This window comes from Trachurus trachurus, assembly GCF_905171665.1.
Source record: "Trachurus trachurus genome assembly, chromosome: 16".
Taxonomy (NCBI): domain Eukaryota; kingdom Metazoa; phylum Chordata; class Actinopteri; order Carangiformes; family Carangidae; genus Trachurus; species Trachurus trachurus.
The window spans coordinates 27791360-27809966 of NC_139902.1; the positions used below are offsets into that span (position 1 = coordinate 27791360).

The 18607-nt window shown below is 39.6% G+C and overlaps 1 protein-coding gene across 2 annotated transcripts; it reads right to left on the reverse strand.

The window, feature by feature from the left end:
- Positions 1-1413: 1413 nt before the first annotated feature.
- kpna5 (karyopherin alpha 5 (importin alpha 6)) lies at positions 1414-18166 on the reverse strand. Of its 2 annotated transcripts, none has more exons than XM_083989831.1 (14): positions 18095-18166; positions 15416-15552; positions 13772-13873; positions 13539-13638; positions 13063-13157; positions 11702-11833; positions 10330-10418; positions 10120-10219; positions 8904-9067; positions 7053-7131; positions 5209-5334; positions 4985-5112; positions 4147-4325; positions 1414-3080 (listed from the first exon to the last, which is right to left on the reverse strand). In XM_083989831.1, the coding sequence occupies exons 2-14, from the start codon at positions 15542-15544 to the stop codon at positions 2893-2895; spliced, it is 1611 nt and encodes a 536-aa protein (XP_083845957.1). In that variant the 5' UTR covers positions 15545-15552; positions 18095-18166; the 3' UTR covers positions 1414-2892. The 2 variants fall into 2 exon arrangements, with proteins under 2 accessions (XP_083845957.1, XP_083845956.1); XM_083989830.1 differs by having other exon boundaries at positions 15416-15549; positions 18094-18160.
- Between the last annotated feature and the right edge of the window lie 441 nt (positions 18167-18607).

Consider the following 18607-nt stretch of genomic DNA (forward strand, 5'->3'; position numbering starts at 1 on the left):
TAACGTTAAAAGTTAGCTAACAGCTCTTATTATACACAGCAATTTATTCTTCGTGTATCACACTTAACATCAGCAATTGTTGTCTGGAGCATATCTTCACATGTGTCATAAATAAACTGCACTTTAACCATCAAAAATCAATAATATAACATATTAATTAAAGGAGCTCCGTTCTCAGTCAACTTACCAGAGTCCCACCGCCAGCAGACTGACTGACCGTTGCCTAGAAACGGCCAAACGGGGCGCACTGGTCAAGACTGCAGGGGCTCGTCGGTGTGGCATTCAAAATAAGAGTTTGTAACTCATAAATCACAAAAATAAATAAATAAATAAAACCGTTTATAACTTGATATTGTAGCAGACAGATAAATAATAATAAATTAAATGCAGTACACTTTCAATAATGACTGAAATCAGTTAGTAATGGCAAGTGGAATCACACTCAGGAGGCTGTTTGTGATAGTAGTAGCCTTAGCTCTCATAGTAATGAACGGACAACAGGTTTTTTAGGCAGAGACATTCAGTAAATAATATCAGTATGGCTCAGTATAAGTATGAATGAATAAATGAATGAATAGCCTACTTATGTCATTAGTTTTCTCACATTCAGCCATTGTGATTGATTTATTAAGTATCAATTGATTGGGGGAATAAATGTTATTGATTTCAGCATCAACATTATGTGAATGAAGGTCTGACAATTTTCAGACTTATAGGAGGGGTGGGAGAAAAAATCGATTCACATATATATCGCGATATCTTTTTTGGACGATTTTTAAATCGATTTTTTTTTTCAAAAATCGATTTTTTTTTTCTTTTTTTTTTTTTTTTTTTTAAATATTGTGCAATGTGCATTTGTTAGCCTTTTTTACATACAGAGAGTACAGGTTTTGAAAAGGGTTTAAGTTCACTTTATAATGGAGTATGTTAATTTATAGGCTCCTACAGTATTTGTGTGCAGATGAATGTTAAAAATGCAGACTAAAAATCGAGAGAATCGGCAATATCGTAGAATCGCAATTTAAATCGAATCGCCATCCAAAAAATCGTAGAAGAATCGAATCGGAAGAAAAGCATATCGTCCCAGCCCTAACTTATAGACTGATATTCTTGTGAAGGTTTGGTAAATAGACTGATATTAAATGTGGTTTCTTGAAACAGGCGCCTGTTATTGTCACTTTAAGAGCTTCTACCACCATTGTGATTGTGTCTGTTTATCATTACAAAAGCAATATACATACTATACACTATCTATGCAACTGTAGCTATAGTTGGAGTAGAAGATCTTCTCTGTTGTATTTTATAGTTTTATCACTTTACAGTTGTTTAAAACATTTATTTTGATAACAGGAGGAAACTGTGAGTCAGGACACTGTGATGCAGTGTGTTCGCCTTGTAGCCAACAGATCAGTTTATTAATTCTTGTTACACAATGGAAGTGTGTGATCCAGGTCTGTGTCGGACCTGATCCAGTCTGGACCAGGAGCCACAACACACAAACACACACACACACTTCTACTGAGAGCCACAACAACACAGCAAATCAACTCCCAAACAGGAGAAAACGAAAACACTACCAAAACCTAAAAAAAAAAAAAAAAAAAATGATATACAATCATACAAACCAGAAATATTAGAAAACTATACACAATTCAATGTGCTTGATGTAATTTCTGCATTACAAATATTTTCCATTTCACATAAATATTAGATTCATTTCATGTTCACTTCTCCGCCGGCCGACGTCGCCCGTATCCAAGCGTGCACGCATCGAAAAACTGTCCAACCGCTGTTCAGAGGGGAGTCAAAAAGTAGGACCAAACCAAAACACAGTGTGTTTCCATCCTAAGACGTCGACCACGACATGAGAACATGGGAAATTAAAAAAAAAAGAAAAAAAAAACATCAGAGAGTAAAGGGAGGAGATGAATGTCCTCATCGTGATGTAAACACGACAACTGCATCAGCTAGGAAACATAATTTGCATATCACACCTCCCTCCTCTGGCAGCCACTTTAAATACTCTGGTTACACTCTCACATGTATATATAATATACAAAAAAACCCTCCCGAGTCGACCGGTCCACCACACGAACAAAGTGATGCAGGCAGAGAGAATAATTTAGGATTAATCATGACACGAGGCTGGAAAACAGAAGAAAAACATCTTGTCTAACCAGCTGCATCATGGGATACAGAGCTGAGCCTCTGCAGCCCAAACCTCAACACCCACGAGTTTATTCAGGATTCGATTTTAGCCTTAGAAATAAAAGAAAAACAATCAGTCCGATGCTTTATCTGTTCATTCAGGGCTTTTCTTTTCTTTTTCTCCCTTCCTCCGTCCATCCACCCTCTCCCTCCCTCTCTCCCTCTCACTCTTTCTTTAGACTGAAGAGGTAGATTCACATTCAAAAAGGGATGTGGATGCTGATTTGTTTCTAATTGTAACATAAATACTCTGCACTGCACTCCATCAGGACAGGAAGTCAAAGGAACATCAACATCACAACCGAGGGGGAACGGAGAACTCTTCTTTCTAACATGACTCGGCTTTTTTGCTTTTTTTTTCGTGGCGTCAGAGGGAGAGAAAACCGGTCGGGCCGAGCCGAGCCTGCGCTCAGGGGAATCAGCTCTCACTGTCTGTCCATCTGTCCGTCCGTCTCCATAGTTACAGGCCTCTCTCTGTCTCTCCAGCCAGAGCGTGTGTTGTTGTTGTTGTGAAGGCATATTAGAGGTGGAGGTGTGGGGAGGAGGAGGAGGAGGAGGAGGAGGAGGGAGCTGGTCCCAGAAGAGTTCGCAGACCAAGAAGAAAGAAGAAAGAAGATGATGATGATGATGATGATGATAATGATGATGATGATGAAGGGGGGCGGTGGTGGAGGTGAGGTGGCGTTAAAGCTGGAATCCCTCCATGGGCCCCTCCTGCTGCTGGAAGACGAACTGGCCTTGGCTCTGGTCGACCTGCGGGGCCAGACTGGCGTCCTCCTCCTCCACGCCGAAGTAGTGTTCGATCAGGTCGAAGGCCTTCTGGTAGATCTCCTGGTTCTCGTGGCTCTGGAGGAACTCGATCTTGTCCAGGCCTGAAGGAGGAGACGGAAAAAAAGAGGAGAAAAGAGGAGGTTTAATATTGTTCTTGTCTGGATCTGTTATTTCATTAATAACATTGTTTTTTTTTACTGTTTTATTAAAATGGGGTAGTTCAACATTTTGGAAACAACTAAACAACTCTGTCTGGTAACGTTCTGTTATTATCTCATAGCGTGGTGAATGTGCAGCTCACAACTTGTCCACCAGAGCGTTTTGAAGTTGTTGGATTGTGTATTTGATGAGTTTGATGAGGGAAACCAAGAAATCTCATGAGCCTCCGTAGCGTAGCTCTGAGCAGCTCGGGGCTCTGCTCCGCCGTTCTAAAAACAGCTTGCACCGACAATTAATGGTAACACACCTACTGCTATGACTATAGGGATTATGGCAATGGGCCAATTTGCCAAAATGTTGAACTATCCCTTTAACAATGTGTGTGATAGCGGTGTTAACTGATGTGTCCCTCTGTTTTCACCAATATAACATCTGCACATAATGTCACCACTTTTTATTACACTGAACAAAACTCTTTTTTTTCTTCAATAATGCTTGCTGCTGCTGCTGCAAAACTGACAATTTTCCCATTGTTGAGGTGAATAAATATATATCTTATTAGTTAATTCACCTCACATTCCTTCATACTTGATGCAAATGTTAACTTGAACTGATGGACTAGCCTGGTCCAAAAGGCAAGGAAAGGCAATTTTATTTGTATAGCCCATTTTTACAAACAGTTTGTCTCAAAGGGCTTTACGTAGCAACATAAAGGTCAATGTGAGTTAATAAAACACGAATGGTTAATGCTCCGATTTTGACTCTCGATAAAGTTCCCAAATTTCCCTCAGGATCAATCAAGTATCTAAGTATCTATCTTAGTTTCTATCAAATGATCATAAGATGCTTGAAGCCAACAAACAATTTTTTATCAGATTATAAAAGAAAATGTAACTGTGCAGCATCTGTCTTAGCAACTGACTCAATAAACATCTGTCAGTGAGTCAGTGGAGGTGCTGTGATGTCGTAGCTGTGACGTCGTAGCTGTGATGTCATAGCTAGCCGTACCGTAGGCCTCCTCGATCAGAGCGCAGTACGGGTTGATGCCGGTCCCGTTCTGTTTGGCCTCCTGCTCTCCCAGTCTGAGGATGTTCTCCAGGCCGTTCAGAGAAACCTGCACGATCTTCGAGTCCATCACCGTCAGCAGGTCACACATGGGTTTGATGGCGTTCAGAGAAACCAGATACCTGTTCACACACACACACACACACGGGGAGAAGAGTCTGAATAAAGACGCTCAAGTTCTCTCATTTTCAATAAACTGATTAACGTAAACTCAAAATCTGGATTCCCTCTCCAGGGTATACACACAGGAATCTTGAAGTTAATTTTAATACCTTTTTAAGACTTTTTCAAGACCTTTTCAATATTTTTCAATACCTCACCGCCACGTCAAGCTGTAACCATACATCAGTGACACTTTTGACTTAACAGTTTTAGTTTGTGATAAAGACTATAGACCACTATGATACAACAGAATTCAAAATAGGCTATAGGATAAAAAATCAAAGGCAAAGTTTATTAAAAAAAAACAAAAAAAAAACATTGCTCAACTCTCAAAAAACAAAAACAACAATCTTCTTTTCTTTTTTATGTACAGGTTCATCTTTGTTTTTTAATAAAATGAATAAATTCACACACTTTTACAATGTCTTTAGGACTCAAACTCTTGGACAGCTAATTCAGAAAAAAATACCGTCAAAATTTAAGACTTTATAAAGTCATGAAAATACTTTTTAATACTTGTTAAGGGTCTTAATTTTCCCAAAATTCATTCAATCACCCTTTAATACTATTCAAGACCCCGCGGATACCCTGCTCTCTCTCTCTGTGATGATAAACACACCTGATCTGTGCCGGTGTTCCCCCTGAGGTGGCGTTGGTAATCGCCCACGCCGCCTCCTTCCTCGTGCGGAACTCGGCCTTCTGCAGGATCTCGATCAGGACCGGGAAGATGTTGGCGTCGATCACGTTCTGGTAGAAAAAAACACACACAGTTAATCAGCTGCGTGGGACGGCGTCTCTCCTTCACACAGGAAACACTGAGGGACGGGTGAAGGCGGCCGTTACCTGGATCTGAGCTCTGTTTCCTGCCGTGATGTTGGACACGGTCCAGCACGCCTCCTTCTTGATGGACTCCTTGGGGCTGCTGAGGAGGTGCAGTAAACATGGCAGCGCCGAGCAGTTCAAGATTACCTGAGGTGACGGGACACAGACAGCAGAGGGCGACGGAAACATCAGACACTCGACGTTCTGAGTCTATTTTGTTTTTAAATACTTTTGATTTTGCCTTTAAAAATGTTTAACATGCCCATGCTTAGTACAGACATGAAAATGGGTCATGGGTCAAAAAGGTGAGAAGGATACGACTGTTCTAGGGGGGTCGGGGGCATGCTCCCCTGGAAGAAAATTTTTAATATTTCATATTTGAAGGCATCAATCTGCTGCATTTTGAGAGGAAATTCAAGCAGAACTACAGACAGTATGAGTGTATAGTAAAGTATCTACATGGTCACATTATGCTATTACGATACCAACATTTTGGTACCGGACGGTATCAGTACCAACATGTTTTTCGATACTTTTCCAAATAAAAAGAGAATACAAAAATGTCATTATTGACTTTATTTTAATAGAAAATCTTAAAACTATAATATATGCATCAGTAAATAATCAGTAAACAATCACTGCTGCTGCAGGATTAAAACTGAAATTTCCATCGATATTATTCTGAACGATTCCTAAATTAAAACATTAGTGGTCTGTTTAAAAATGAATATCAACTTGTTGCATTATTTGAGGTCTGAAAACACTGCATCTCTTTTTGTTATTTTGACCAGTTGTAATTTTTGGGAGAAACTGTTATCAGTCATTTATAGAATGAAACAAAAACGATCATTTTACCCAAACACACACCTATTGTTTCCCAGACCATCTTTTTTTTCCAGCACAACTTAATCAATATGATCGGCTAATTATTTCCTGCTTTATTAACACCCTGGGCCCAAAAATACACAGAAATAAATACTTTTTATACTATGAAATTCGACAAACAAAATCAGCAATCGCACACTCAACTCTGTGCATATCTCAATTTATTTGCAAGCTTTCGGTCTGTGACCTTCTACAGGCATATACTATCAAATTAAAATGATTGTATCTCTGGTTTTACATGGTCTATCAAATAAAAACTGGAAGAGAGTTTCAAAACCGCACTTTCAACTGAAGTGGAAGTTTTTATGGCGCTTTGAAGACGTCATGTGATCATATGCTGCGTTCATAACAACTCGGAGGTCGGGATTCCCAACTCGGAAATTTCCGACTTCCGACATCATTGCGTTCACGCTGCAGGAACTCGGGAGAAAAAAAAACATGGATACCTGAAGGAAGTTTGGCATATTGTGGCTATAGCTGAATACGGAAAATAAATGCAGCAGTAAATGATGTTTATTTTGGAGGAGAGGAGACGCCGTAGATGAGTGCACATATAATGTTATAGCCTTGATAACAGTTAAACGTTATTTCCGTCACATACGAGGGCCGCAATTTCACACCATACAACAATCACAGCTTAATATAAACGTATTTCATATAGGCTACTGCAATAACTACACAAAAATATGCATTCAAACCTCAGCAAATAACTTAAAATGTCTAAATTCTAACCGTTTAAGACGAGGGCTGCCATGTTTTGATGTTGTCGTGACGTCAAGTCGGAAAGTCGGAGCTCTGATATGATACCCGAGTTCCCGACCTGTAATTTCCGAGTTCGACGCCGTTCAATTCATTTTTTACAACTCGGAGCTCGTTTTTTTCCGACTTCCGAGTTGTCTTGAACGCAGCAATAGACCCCAGAGGGTTAACAACACTGTGATAGTAAATGAATTAAGGGGATGAAGGAGGAGAGTCAGTACCTGAGTCTGGATGTCGTCTCCCGTCACGATGTTTCCCACCGCACGTAAAGCAGGAGAGACCACCTTGTAGTCACTGTGCCTGAAAGACCACAACACACACACAGTTTCACATTAAAACACTGAGAAACAATTCAATTTCTTTCCACCGAGGTTTCAACAATACACCAATCTACATCGATTATATCATCAATAAGTAAATAGCATCAATCCAAAAGGAAAACATCCATCAGACAATGATACACACGCCTTTATTTTGAAAATATCCTGGCATGTCTGAGCTATGATGATGTCTTCTGTAGTTTCATGTTTCATTTTCCAGAGACATGTGTGTAGCTAATTATCAAGATCTAAAAATATTTGGTTTGAGAGTCTGAACAGGACTCGTCCATTACAGAGTGAGGTCTTAAAATAAACAGTTTTTTCTTATTATTATCAATTATTATCATCCATTTTCTGAGAGGAGCTGGAAACTTTTAAAAGTAAACTCTTTTTAGTCTGACTTTGATGTAGTGAAAAGTGGCGGCTGTGGTTTAGAGTTACCTTATTTATTACTTTTATCTGTATTTGTTGTTTTTACTGATTGTTCTCATCTTTTATTCCTTATCTTGTCTCTTTCATTTATTACTGCTGCGTTTGTTTTTATTCCTTTTATCGTTATCTCACTGATTATTTCTATTTTTATTCCTCATCTTTTATGTGCATCAGTCTCCACGTCCCTTTGCTTTTACCTCTTTATTGCTTTTTGAATCAAACTGTAAAACACTTTAATTGCTCTTGATTGAATTGGAGGTTCTATTATAAATAAAATGTGATTGATTGTTTAATTTCAAATTAGCTCATAATTTAAAAACTGGAATTGAAAATGAATATTACAAATTTAAAGAACAGATTAAAAAATATATTTATTTTATTTAACACCCATTAAATGCACCATTTATGAATTCATAAATGGATAAATAGTGGAGTATGAAAACGATATGAGAAGCCAGTTTCTAAACATAGATTTGTTCTCTCATAAATCATTTTGTTTTTCCTGCTGATGTTGCTTTTCCTATCAGTAAATCAGTTAACAGCCTCTTCATTCAGCTTCTCCGTGACACTCAGGCTATCACACTGTTACATCTCGCTGCTGTTACATTTCATCTGAAGTATTTCATGATGGATAAATTATTCATTCATAACTTCTTCTTTTTTTTTATTCGATGCTTTTATTTCCTGTTATGGGCTGCGTTCGTTCACACACGGATGTGACTTTACAAACAGTGCTGCTTGTGTTTACTCCCAGTAGATTTGTGCTAATATGCAGTTTAACACGAATCTCCAGCACGGCAGTGGATATGTAGATGAAATGCAAAGTGCGTTGGAGTAAACAGAAGATTCCCATTAAATACAGTTCACCTGTCAAATCAGCACTCGAGATCCATGGGAACATTTTGCTTGTGTTGTGTTATAATAGTTTAGCATGACACGCTTTGAGTTTATATTCAAGACAGCTACCATTTCACTTTTTCACTGTTTTATTTCTCCGCTAATTGCTTTACATTAAAATCAGCCATGTTATTCTTATGTTTGTGTGTGTTAAAATCATTTAAAATAGTATTGCTAACGATGGCCTTTTTGTTTTGGTGCCCATTACATGTTTTTGTCGTAAGTTTGTACGGCTTTTCAAAAACTTTATAAATAGTTTGCATTGAAATCTAATATTTAAAAGTATAAAAGAGTTTAATTTTCATTTTGTTATATTAAATCGTCCATTTTTCTGTGTTTGTTTTGTAACTGGAAAGCGCTTCTCCCTTCTAGTCTAGTGAATAAATAACTGATCTCTCTAAACTGGGTGCGTTGGGTTCTTACATGAGCAGCTCCACCAGTCTGCGACAGACGCCCGAGTCGATGACCGTCTGGATCTTCTCGTTGGGGCCGTCGGAGAGGTAGGACAGAGCCCAGCAGGCGTCGGCCAGCACATCTGGATCACTGCTGAACAGCAGCCTGGACAGCACGCTGAGACAAGGAGACACCTGACACACACACAGAGGAAGAGACGAGGACAGTGAGTAAAGAGTGACAGACCGGTTTAAAGGGATAGTTCAACATTTTGGCAAATTGGCCCATTGTCATAATCCCTATAGTCATAGCAGTAGGTTCGTTACCTTTAATTGTCGGTGCAAGCTATTTTTAGAACGGCAGAGCAGAGCCGCGAGCTGCTCAGAGCTACGCTATGGAGGCTCATGGGATTTTTGAGATTTTTTTCAATCTTTGTATCACAAAATGTGCCTTGTTGTACATTGTAATTTGATGATAGCCTACTTCAAATGAAAAGAAAATAGGCTAAATAAAAATAAATTATATAAATTATTTACATAAAAAAATGTATATCTTCTTTAAAACAGTCTATGATATCTTCTCATTAAATTCAGACACTTTGAGATCTGAAAATACATTGATTCAAATTGAACTCTTGTGTTTCATGAGGTTTGGTCATCAGATGTCCCAGACAGGTAAATAAATTTGGCTGAACACATGTGATTATTTTTCTTCAAAATCAAAATTAAAGGGATAGTTCAACATTTTGGCAAATTGGCCCATAGCAGTAGGTTCGTTACCTTTAATTGTCGGTGCAAGCTATTTTTAGAACGGCGGAGCAGAGCCGTGAGCTGCTCAGAGCTACACTACGGAGGCTAGTGGGATTTCTTGGTTTCCCTCATCAAACTCATCAAATACACAATCCAACAACTCCACAACGCTCTGGTGGACAAGTTGTGACCTGCACATTCACCACGCTATGAGATAATAACAGAACATTACCAGACAGAGTTGTTTTAGAGGTAAATTCATGCAAAACCGCTGATGCACGTTCCTGTTGGGGCCAGTTTTTCATCAAGCAGTCTCTGCATTTGCCTCTAAAACAACTCTCTCTCGTAACGTTCTGTTATAATCTCATAGCGTGGTGAATGTGCAGGTCACAACTTGTCCACCAGAGTGTGCTGGGGTTGTTGGTTTGTGTATTTGATGAGTTTCACATCGTCATGACGACAGGTGAGTGAGGTCAGCGACAGACAGGTGGACTCACCTTGGCAAAATCCGGAGGCGGGTTCTTCCCTCGGCACAGGTTGGACAGAGCCCACACGGCGTTACGGGTCGTTGTGAGACGGTTGGATTTAGCGAGGAGCCTGGATGTGACCACACAACATACACACACACAGACACACACAGAGAGATGATGGAGCTGCTGTAATGAACCGACTCTGTGACGTTTGACACGTTGAGGTCGGACACTTACTGCTGCAGAGACGGCAGGATGCCACAGTTCAACACGTAGTCTCTGCACTCTGCGTTGTCTCCGGCTATGTTCCCCAGCGCCCACACCGCCTGCAACACACACACACACACACCACAACACACCTCATGTGACTTTAACGACTAAAACTACACAAAACCGTAATACAATTATCCATCTGTGCAGCTGTTACGGATTCATTCCCAGTATGAATCAGCTCGTTTCACACTGAAGCGACCCAGTGACCCACGGCTTCATGTGTTTGTTCTGACTCAGGTTCTGTTTTCGTTTCCACTGGACTCAGGTTTCAGCTCTGCTCTGCTCTGTAGGCGACGTTCAACCAAAGCTGCAACAGCTCAGATCCAACGTTCACAAACTGAGCAAGAAACAGCGACGAGCTTCATCCCCATGTGATATTATATCAACACAATGGGCGACGATTTATTCGTTGTTTGTCGGTATTACAGAGTAAAACAGTAAGTTCTATTCATATCAAGTGTTAAAAAGCAGCTAAAACATCATTTGACACGTATTTCTAATCCCAACCAGACATTTAAATAAGAAACTGTTTACTACCTGTTTGCTATAAAGTGACACCTTTTGATTTATTGAGCTTATTCATTTGTTTGTTTACATTAAAGCAGGATTTTAGTGTGAACATTAATCCTATTCAGAGTCTCAAAGTAAATATTTTTTAGAGCTTAGTAATTACCTACACTCACATCTTTGAAATTGCAGCTGATACTCATCATCGCTTAGAGAGGAATTTCAAAATAAAGGCGCATCTTATAAATGATGATATGCGAGTCAGAGATATCTTTAAAAAATTGTTTTACTGGCATGCATCAGGTTTGTTCGAATGTACATTTCGTAATTATGTTGCTTTTATGTAATTTGAATTTTGAACCTTTTTCTAACAATGCCCCTGAAAATGTCAAATGGTGTAACCACAAAATAATTATAAATATTAGATATTTATCCACCTACAGTGGATTTAAGGGTACTTGTAAAAAATATACTTTCTTCTGAAAACATTAGCCATAATTGAAATAGGTTTTTTTTTGTGCTGTATTTCTATATTAAAATGTTAATGCATTTCGGCAATACTGAGCAGGACCTATTCTAAAAACATATATTGTGACAAATTATGTAAAATTTGTCAAGAAACATAGTGTTGCATTGCAAAAATGAATTGTATTTTTTTCCCACATTTGAGTCCAGATTTATTTTCCTGTATATAGTCCTAACCTTTATGAAAAAATGTACCCATGTATCAATAGTTTCAATTTGGATCAATGTAATGGATCGATTAAACAGCTACTCTACAGCCTGGTTGATGTTGATCATTTGTACATAGAAGAAATCTCTTTTTCACCTGCTCCTGGACGTCCTCGTACTCAGAGTTCAGCAGCTCAATGAAAATGGGAACAGCTCCTGTTTCAATCACCACCTTGGTGTGCAGGAAGGTACCAGAGGCAATGTTGGTGAGCGCCCAGGCCGCCTCGAACTGTTGGAAACACACACACACACACACACACACACACACACACACACGTCAGGCCACAGTCTGGCAAAAGTTAAAAACACGATCCGTCTCTCCTCGCTTTTCTGGGTAAATTACACATAATAAGACATGATGATCCATAGTTCAATCATCCTGTCGTCATCCTCACAGTTAAACATCTGTTGTGCATCATTTTGCAGAGACGTCATTGTGAAATTCACTGTAAATTCAATGCAACTCCAACTGATAGTAACACAACCCACGGTGAAGCTGGAGGTTCACACTATCAGATTAAACACTGAACACACATCTAAGGGCGGGTTCACACCTAAAGGTCTGCTATCTGATTAGAATCAAGGTAACAATAACCATGTTTCCATCCAAAAGTGTTTCAAATCACTGAGAAATGCGCATTAAAAGAAATTCAAATCCTGTGTGTATCCATTAAAAAGTACAGACTTTGGACATTTTAGTTCGAATTACGACGTTTCCATCATAATTTTCCGATGCAATACTTCTAGATGCGCATCTAAACAGGCTGATGGAAACATGACTACTGATACATTGTTGCAGATTTTCAATTGGTCTGGTTTGCGTTCGCAAAGGCCGAACTCAAACGGTCCAAAAATTGTAAAACAAAAGTCACGTGGCCACAAATGTCGTTCGGTTATCGGTCATACAGTTTAAGCAAGTTGACAGCAACGTCCTCGCAATCTCATCATGGAGCATCGCCGGCTTATTTTAATGTTGGTGCAGATCTAGACTGTGTATCAGCAGACTTTAATGCGCCGCACATGTGAACGGCTGGTAAGACTGTGGCAAAAAAATAATGTATTAACACAAACGTTTAGCTTAAGACACTCTGCAATCAGACGATTATATCACAGAAGACCACAGGAAGTAATGAGAGCTGACCACAACTTTTTTTTCTTTGGTGTACAATGATAAGTTCAGAATCACAACGTTGGCTCATCATAACAGCAGCTCTTGTTCATAGAGTCCATGCGTCTCCATGAGCGAACAAATAAATGAATGCTGCGTAAGACGGTTCGCTTCCTATTATTGGTGCAGATGGAGTTCACACCAGAAATAAACCGCTCTAACCCGCGGTTCGCTTCAACCAGACTAAACAAGGCTGGTTTCAACACGACCTATGTCACACATCACAGCTTCCACCTCACAGGTTGGTGAGTGTAAGCCTGAGTGTGTGTGTGTCTGTATATAGTTCTCACCTGCAGTGTGCAGTTTTCACTCCTCTTCAGGAAATCCACAAAACGATTCACGACACCGGGAGTGGAGATGACCTCGTCGATGGGCGGGTTGGGCTCTGTGCAGAGGAACACATCAACACCAACATCAACATCAACATCAACATCAGCATCAACACATCTTCTCTTACTGAACGTAGCCTGATTCAAAGACGGATAAATATGTAAAAGACGCCACAACTAACGCATATAAAGTCATAAAAACCACAGATCCCACCTGCTCATGTAGTTAAATGTTCATTAAAACTTAAGATTTCTTTTGTGCATCTGTTTTTAATGACTTCAGGACATGAAACAGCTTCTTCTTCATTGTCCACAACTGCAGAGATCATCGTCAAACAACAAACCGATCACTTATGATGTAGCACTTTCTAATGTTTCCACTCTTGTCTCAAATCGTTTGCATTTAAACATTAGGATTCCCATGATGCAACACAAACCTTTGGAGAGTAATTTCCTGAATTTCTGTGTAGCAATCAGCTGCTGGTCTGGGTCTTCAGAGAAGATCATCTGAATCATATCTGGAGTTATCACTGCGTCCTGCACAACAGATCCACACACACAGAGACACAGATTAAACTCCTCACCAGTTCAGTTCAGATCAGTGTGGTCGATACCGATGCATTAGGTGAAGAAGGAAAGAAACGGTAAAAAAAAAAAAAAAACTACGTACTCCTGCAACAGGAACTGTGGAGCTGATGTCTGGATCCTGGATCGGACACTCGAGCATGGATTCATCGCTAGAGGGCACACACACGTTTCTCCTCTTGTACAGCTGTGGGCACAGAGACGAGGTCACATGATTAACCTGCTGCTGATTTGCCAAGATAATGAATCACACTCCACACACTCTTTGCACAGTTTATATATTACGCATATTTAATTTGGTGCAGTTTTCTTCTTCATTTATTCTATTTCTAGTATTTTATCTCATGACATATCGATGTACATAATTTTATATGGATGTATATAGTGTATTTATTTTCTTACCTTTCTTATCTCGGCTTTTATGTTACTCTACCATACCCTTATATTGTATTATATTATATTATATTATCTGCACAAATGCTTGAGCATTTTAAGTCTTTATTAAAAACACATTACCTGTATCCGATTTCGTTTTATTGTTATTATATGTTTTACTTGAGTGTTTATTGTACAGAACTTTGGTCAACTTGTATTTTTGAATTTGCTATAAAAATAAAATGTATTGGCATCATAATATAATATTATATTATATTATATTATATTATATATTATATGCGCTACTGGATACTTAAATTTCCTTTGGGATCAATAAAGTATCTCTAAGTCTACGTCTAACTGACATAAAAACAGCTTTGATACACTATTTTTACTTGCACATGGTGTCTGAACCCTCTAATGTCCCAGTCATGAACATTTGAGATAAAGTGTAAAAGGTGTTAAATGAGCAGTGGGAGGATATTTAGATCAACTTGAGTCCAGCCAGAGCGCTGGGTATTAATCTGAATCCGGCAGCACACACACAGAGGCGCAGGTTTTCATTTTAAAATCTCTCTCCTCCAGCTCGTAGAACAGGTTATATCAGCATAATTACTACTTCATAAACAGTTTCTCCCTCTGTTGTTTATTAAATTCCTGCAGCACCTGAAGGCAGCAAGAATCTACAGCTTCTGATTGGACGAGTGCTGCAGCAGCGTCAGCATCTGTCATCATCATCATCATGCAGAGCTCTCCACTGTGTTTACCAAGGATTAAATTACATGCAAATGACATCAAGCTGCTGCAGTTTAACCACAAACACCTGCAGACTCGGTATCAATGAAGCAAACTTTCAGATACGATGCAAACATTTATGAAGTGATATGCAAAACTGAAATAATGTAGGATAGACGCGCCCACACTCTGTAGCTTCTTATCTTTGTTGAACTCTTAGGATTCTCATAATGTTTCATAACGTGTCTTTGCCGTTTCTCTTTTACTGTTCAGTCCTTCGTTGCACCTGCTCTACAAAAGTGTTATATAAGCAGAAGCCGTGAACTTTGGGACTTAAGCGGCAAGGAAACTTTCTATAGCTTCAATGTTTTTGCAGCTAAAGTGAATGGGTTTGGAGAGAGTGTACGAATCAGTGCCCTCACCCTCTGATCTATAGTCCACTTCCGTCGGCCCATTAACATTTTGTCCTGCTGCATAAACATCAACCAAAATAGCAGCTTCACTTTGAGTCTCCGGCTGTTTCCTCCTGTGTCCAGTCCACCACCACCACCACCTCTGCTTGTATTTATTCATCATTGCGTCGTTTTTAAAATAGAAAAACCGAGGTGAAAGAGTTTACCTGCTCCTCTCTTTTCTGTTTGCGTAGCTGGATGCCTTCCTCCTCTCTTCTCCGGCGCATCTCTTGAGGATTCAGCGCTTTGTTCTTGTAGCTCTTCATCCTGAAGCTGTCTTTCCCTGGACTCGCCATCGTGTCTGAAAAAGTGAAGGGTGAAGCGGAGGTAAAGTCAGCAATCACACAGTCTTCAATCGAGGTGCATTCACTCGTTAAATGAGGAGGATGTGTGACAGGATTTTCTCCAAAATATAAACTGATTGAGTTAGTAGGGTTTAATAACATAGAAGATAGAAGATAGTGTCGTTTATATGTGACTTTGCAGACTGTTACGACTTAGAAAAGCGGTTTGTTTCCAATTTATTAACTATATAATTTCTATCTACACACAATTGCAACTAACTACAGGTGACACTTGTGCAATATGAACCTGTGCGTGGTTTCTGCTCTACATCTGATAGACGTACAGTGAAGTAAAGACGACAGATCTCCTGCAAAAGCTCTGGAGATAAGCACATACCAGTGTGTGCAGCCGGGTCTTATATAACCAAACATACAGCGTTAAGTATGTGGCCTCCGATTGTCAGGCACGTTGTCCAACAAGCTTATTATTATTATTCACAAATACTTCCCCCCAAAAAAACCATGTTATCTCCCCGAGGACACTGAGACAACATGTTGTGAATCATTGACCGTGGCCTACAAGAGGACCGGGCCCTGAACGTCTCACTGCCACACCCCTTCAGTGAGCGGCTGTTGTGAAAGCGCTCGAAGCCACCGAGGAGAATAAAGACAACAAAGACCGCTGATACATAAAGGATTTGGAGATAATAATGATAATATATGACACTACTGTCTCTCTCTGCACCAACAATAACATAGTGTAAAGCCGAGCTGAGAGATGAGGTGGTGCAGTGTTTGAATCTACATCCAAACTTCAACAACTTGACAGGCAAACAGACAAAGACAGCAGCACTACTTAAAATGGTTATGTTGTCAATCTGCATTAAACAGAGGGTTGTTATCCAAACACTGAGGACATTGTAGGTTTATTTACCTTCAAAACTGTGGGAAATTAGCAGCTCGTTAACATATAGGAGCATACAAACATCACATTAAAACAATATAAAGGCCAGCATGCAGGTGCACTGTGCATATATAAGTTACAAATTGATTAATCTAAAGGGAATAAAAAATAGCAGAAAGTGCATTCAGACCATGGTATGTACAGCGGTGTGCAAAAGTTTGGGCACCCCTAGACAAAGTTTCTGTTAATATGAACAGTTCAGCAAGTGGAGGATGAAATGATCTCTAAAAGGCATTAAGGTAAACATGAAACACTCTTTTACAATGTTTTAAGCAATATTGGTGTATTATTTTAGTTTTCTACACAGTTTTAGAGTGAAAAGGGGAAACAAAGCAGCACACTGCGACAGAATGAGAAACCCAGGAGACTTGAGCTCTCAGATAACTTTGACCAAGGTATCAGACAAGATTTTTACTATTTACACTTTTGGTGTGTGGTGATAGTTTCCAAGAGGAGAGGGCAAACCTTTGTTGCAGGTCCTTTTCCTTTTCTGTCACTTTGAAAATGTAAAAGATGAACATAAAAAGAATATATATTGTTTAAAATGTAAAAGGGAATATGTCATCTGTAACTTTATGCCTTTTAGAGATAATTTAATCCTCCACTTGCTTCACTCTTCTTCACACATTACCTCAGCCTGGACACAAACTCTTCCAGACCCTCCCAGGACCTCAGTGGGGAAGAGAAGACCAGTTTCTTTCCCACTGCAGTCAGCCTAATAATAAACAATGCCCCAGTCGCCCCCTAAATAACCCCCAACCTGTGCACAGTCACTCTGCACAACTACAACAACAATTTACACAACAACTTCTCTGTATTCTGTATAAATCTTTATCTTTATTCTATTCTTTTTATATACACCCTAAACTGTATAGCTGCGTGTTTTTTGCACTAGAATCTTTTTAATTTATTCTATTTTATCTATTCTTTTTAATTTATCGCTACCTTATACTATTTTTTGTACCTTCTGTGTCTGCACCTGACACCACGTCAAGCTCCTCGTGCTGTAAACTGACCTTTACTGCTCCTGGTGATACAAACATTTCTGGTTATGATTATGAAATTTTGACTAGGGGTATCCAAACTTCTGCATGATGCCACTGTATATCTGAATATAACTGAGTGGGAGTGGGAGATGTGTTATGATGATGCTCCCCTCACTCCCTTCCTTCCTTCTCCTTCTCCAGCCCTCTCTGGTCCCCGGAAAGCAGAGATTAGGGGTCGGTCACGGTGACAGCTCAGCCGCCCGGGAGGCTGTTACCGCTGTTACACGGTCCCAAACCTTCTCCACTCCTGTCTCCTCTCCTCCTCTAAACACCGACCGCTCCTCTAGCACATGAAAAGGAGGTCAACACGCAGCCCCGACTCCTTCTTCCTGCTCCTCTCCTCTCCCCTCGGCTAACTAACGGTTAGCATCAGCAGCTAACGGTTAGCAGCTAACAGCTAACGGTTAGCTCTCATGCTAACGCCGCGGCCGTGTCAACTTAAGTATCCCGGATGTAAGTTTTTTAAGCATCACTGACTGACAAATATCCACAGTCCAGCGAGGAAAAAACACCGACACCGACACCTTTCACCCGCCGAGGAGACAACGTACCTGTGTGTGTGTGTGCGGCTGTTTAGTCGCTGCTACCTCCGCTGCTCTGCCTCCGTCTCCAGGAGCAAAATGGCGTCCGGCTAAAACTCTCCCAGCAGCCCCGCGCATCAACAACACGCTACGTCACTTCCGCCAGCTGTGTGAGACCTGAGACCGGGTGGACTCTAACTTGTTCTATATCTTTAATTTCATTTTTTTAAGGTCTTTTTTTTTTATAATTTATTTCTTTTATTAGACCTATTTATTTATTTAATTTATTTACTTATTATTTTATCATCTCTATATTTCTTTTATTATTTATCTACTATATATTATTTGTTTAAATGTTTTGATAATGTTTGCCTTTATTATGTCTTGGAATGTCTGTTGCTTAGTTTTTTGTTCCTTTTTCAATTGTTGATGTTATTTGATGATAAATAAATTTATAAAAAAAAAAAAAAAGAGAGACCGGGTGGTCTAACATTTTTTAGACGCCATGGATGTATTAGGCTATATTATTCACCACGCTATGAGA

What these genes read in the sequence shown, in the direction of transcription:
- kpna5 (XM_083989831.1), bottom strand. Translation starts at nt 15,544, where the DNA reads ATGGCGAGTCCAGGGAAAGACAGCTTCAGGATGAAGAGCTACAAGAAC. An exon ending in CCACAGTTCCTGTTGCAGGA is followed by an intron (nt 13,639 to 13,771) that starts GTACGTAGTTTT and finishes TCTGTTGTGCAG; the next exon opens with GACGCAGTGATAACTCCAGA. An exon ending in GAGACGACATCCAGACTCAG is followed by an intron (nt 5,335 to 7,052) that starts GTACTGACTCTC and finishes CCGTCACCTCAG; the next exon opens with GTAATCTTGAACTGCTCGGC.